Consider the following 3,376-nt stretch of genomic DNA (forward strand, 5'->3'; position numbering starts at 1 on the left):
TTATTAATAATTGTGTTGCAAAGAATACATTTGATTAAATTTGTATAGTATAAAACATTCATCTGAATTAATGAAAATTACTTACATATATATAAGGCAGGGCTAATATGATTAATATTAATTGACGTTGGATATTTAAATACAGAACGAGTAATACTACTTATATAAGAAAATAATATTTTTTTAAAATGTGATGATTGTACGAAACACTGTTCCTAAACTGTTAGCTATAACTGTTAGTTGTTGTGAAAAAGTTTTTGGTTCATTACTTTGGATTATTATTAGAAGATTGGAATTATTGAAAGATTTAGAACATAAAAACAAAAAGTACATATTACTATAAAAATTTTTCGTCCTATTTATTATGTTAAGAAAAAAGTTTTCTATACTCAATGTACCGTATTTGTACAGTTAATATTCAACTCTTGAGATCTTTATAGATATATAAAAAAAATCACCTACGATTAGTTTTATTTCGTATAAAACAATTAAAATAACTTGCTTCTAAAAAATCAGTATATTCATTCTTTAACAACACATCAACTTGACGCCAACTTGGAAGGATTTAACTTTTGATGTACCATAATTGGACTATCTTTGACTTTCTAGAGACTTAGGAATGCTTTTTGATGATTTTGAATTTTATTTGTATTTATAGTAGTTATTTTCTAAAGTTGTAACATAAGCTATTTCTATTAACTTTATTGCAGTATAAGCACTATGATTATACAGTTTTTTTTTAAAGAGCACGATTAATTATCCACGTTAAAAGTGACAAAATTACACAGACAAAACATCTTTCATTTTACCAAACGATTAAAATTATCGTTAGATTTATTTGAGAAACATTACTGTGACATCAGAAAAAAAATTTTGATTAGATAGAATTTTATGCAGGCACATCGACCTGAAGTTTTTGCTACAAAAACTAATGTTTTTTGGTAAGTGGGAAGTGTGACTCGTAGATCTTAGTTGCAGGTCCAGCCTTTCCTTCCATAACCTTCATGATAAAATCCAAGTAACCCGTGACTTGGGTGTAGTATGCTGGCATCCGTGACTCATCACAATCAATCGTGCCCTTACTCAAGATTCCAATGACTTGTCCATCTTTAACAAGAGGACCACCACTGTCACCCTGAAAAACATTTGAAATAATAATTGATATCATATAACTTAATATCATGAAAATGTACTGGTTAACTTTTGCATTTTCTGTCATAGACAGGTCCATAACTAGCTCCACAAAAACTGTTAGTGTATCAATTTCCTCACAAAACCTATGCAGTTTTTGTAACCTTATCGTCTTTATAACGTATTTAAATAGTATATTGAAGTTCTTACAATGCAAGTTCCATAATGTCACAAGCCAGGTGTTGGACTCACTGTGCCACAAAAAAGTGTACCCGTCAAACGTTCTTTCCTAAAAATCAGTCTCGTTAGACTTTAGCAGAGCTTATAATTGTGTATTATGTTGTCTACTACCTTGGTCAGCCTACCAAATGAAAAAATTTTCAATGTATCACCAAAGTTTTAAGCAACATTTCTCTGTGATGTTTAGGGAGGTTGACCAAGATAGTGGAAAACAAGCGTGTTTGAATTAGATAAGAGCCTTCTTTACTCAATGGTTGCCTTTGGTATATCGCATCGAATCAAGGGAATCACATTTACTTTGGCATATTTTAATGTTCTATCTGCCCCAAAAGGTACTGGTACATTCTGATTTCCGTGCTTCTCTATTCGGATTGAGTTGTAACCAAAACCAGATATGAAAGTAGTTCCACCGTAAATATATTTGTCTGGAGGTGGTAACTCCACAATACCAACCATCAAATCATCACGATGAGGAACTGGTATCTCCAGCTGTTGAAACAGTCAAATTTTTTATTATTATTAAAATACACAAATATAATATTTGTGAAAGCAAAAATTTTTCTCACTTTCAACACGGCAACGTCATTTGAGCTGAATTTACCCAAACGCTTAAACTCCTTATGCAAATAAAATTGTTTTACGCGAACAAAACCACGTTGACTCTTTTTTGCCAAATCCACTATTCCTACATACACTTTTGCGTAAACCGTATTTGGTGGTAGTCCTTTAGCAACTTCTATGGCCACCATTATACAGCTTGTAGAAGTCAATACAAATTGACGGTGAATAAGCGCACCACCGCACGAAAGGCCATCATGATCGTAATTTATTGATACAAGCACCTGGTACTTGAAATCTTTCAGATTAGTAGTTTGACCACCGATGATGTTCTCAGAGCCTAAGCCTGCGACTGAAGAAAATAAAGGTAAGTAATGCAAAATAAGACTCTACTTGAATGTTGGAATTAAAAAACTAAAAGTTAGCCAACACCAATGTATTTTAGAAAAAAGGATTAACTTTGGACTACATTGTAATGGTACCATGTTTTAGAGCTTATTTGTTTTAACGGTTAAAAATTTTGTTATAAGGTATGGTTTGCGTAAGCTTTTCAAGCAGAATTTAGTATTATTGTTCTGTAGAGTTTGAAACTCAAAAGTTCGTTTGTATATTATTAGACTTTCTGGTAATCTTTCTGGCAAAATTAATGAAAACTGTTTTGGAAAATAACGGAAAGTACTTGAATCAATTATCAGTTCTTAGAAATTTTTGTGCTTATTACTTGTACAAAACTTTACGCTTAAATTAACGTACAAAATTTTTAGTACATCTGATTAAACTATTATATTAACAATGAGCATAAAGTTTTAAAATTTTGCGGTTTGGTTATAAAATATAATTAAAAAACATACGTCACATGTATATATTTAATACGTAATAGGTTAAATTTCAAAACTATAGTATTAAAAAAATTTAGATTTAGAAATGAAAAATAAGAAATCTAGCAGTTCAGTTAACTAAAATTAAGTTGTATTTAATATTTTACCAACGCCTGTTAAAGCTGCTGCTACAAAAATTGATGACAATTGAGCCAGCATATTTAAACTGCTTGATGTCTCCTAGAGTATTGAAGATAGCTTTCTGCTAAGTAATACTGAAATTACAAGCTTTTATACCTGACAAGTAAAGCGTGTCGTCAAACTGTTTTGCGCTCTGCACGTCAATGGTTAGAAAGAATAGCCATTCATTGAATAATTCACTACAAAATACATAAGCTTTTTTTTTAAAAGATAAGATAAGGTGCTGCATATGTGAGACTAAGATAATTTTAGTCGTATTAAAAGTTATTTTAAAAGTAAAAATTTTTACGTGCGACATAGAATACTGTTTTAAAATAGATAATAAGTTAACAGTGTATCGTCTCCTATCAATATATGAATTGGAATTTGAATTGTTTACGTAGCAATAATCTCGCCAAAAATATGATGCTTAAAAGTTATCCAGCTCA

The 3,376-nt window shown here is 30.6% G+C and overlaps 1 protein-coding gene across 1 annotated transcript; it reads right to left on the reverse strand.

The window, feature by feature from the left end:
• Positions 1–1,038: 1,038 nt before the first annotated feature.
• LOC106645615 (uncharacterized) lies at positions 1,039–2,275 on the reverse strand. The gene is made up of 4 exons (XM_089597708.1): positions 1,938–2,275; positions 1,619–1,860; positions 1,342–1,420; positions 1,039–1,135 (listed from the first exon to the last, which is right to left on the reverse strand). The coding sequence occupies exons 1-3, from the start codon at positions 2,118–2,120 to the stop codon at positions 1,360–1,362; spliced, it is 486 nt and encodes a 161-aa protein (XP_089453834.1). The 5' UTR covers positions 2,121–2,275; the 3' UTR covers positions 1,039–1,135; positions 1,342–1,359.
• Positions 2,276–3,376: the final 1,101 nt, after the last annotated feature.

The sequence above is a fragment of the Copidosoma floridanum genome, unplaced genomic scaffold, assembly GCF_036245765.1.
Source record: "Copidosoma floridanum isolate Cflo_tuat_1 unplaced genomic scaffold, Cflo_Japanese_pri ptg000035l, whole genome shotgun sequence".
In the NCBI taxonomy this organism is placed as follows: Eukaryota; Metazoa; Arthropoda; class Insecta; order Hymenoptera; family Encyrtidae; genus Copidosoma; species Copidosoma floridanum.

Excerpts from the sequence above, each read along its gene's own strand:
- LOC106645615 (XM_089597708.1), bottom strand. The coding sequence starts at position 2,120 with ATGGTGGCCATAGAAGTTGCTAAAGGACTACCACCAAATACGGTTTAC. Across the intron at positions 1,861-1,937 it reads ATGACGTTGCCGTGTTGAAA|CTGGAGATACCAGTTCCTCA; the intron begins GTGAGAAAAATT and ends CTGTTTCAACAG. Across the intron at positions 1,421-1,618 it reads ATACCAAAGGCAACCATTGA|GAAAGAACGTTTGACGGGTA; the intron begins GTAAAGAAGGCT and ends ACTGATTTTTAG.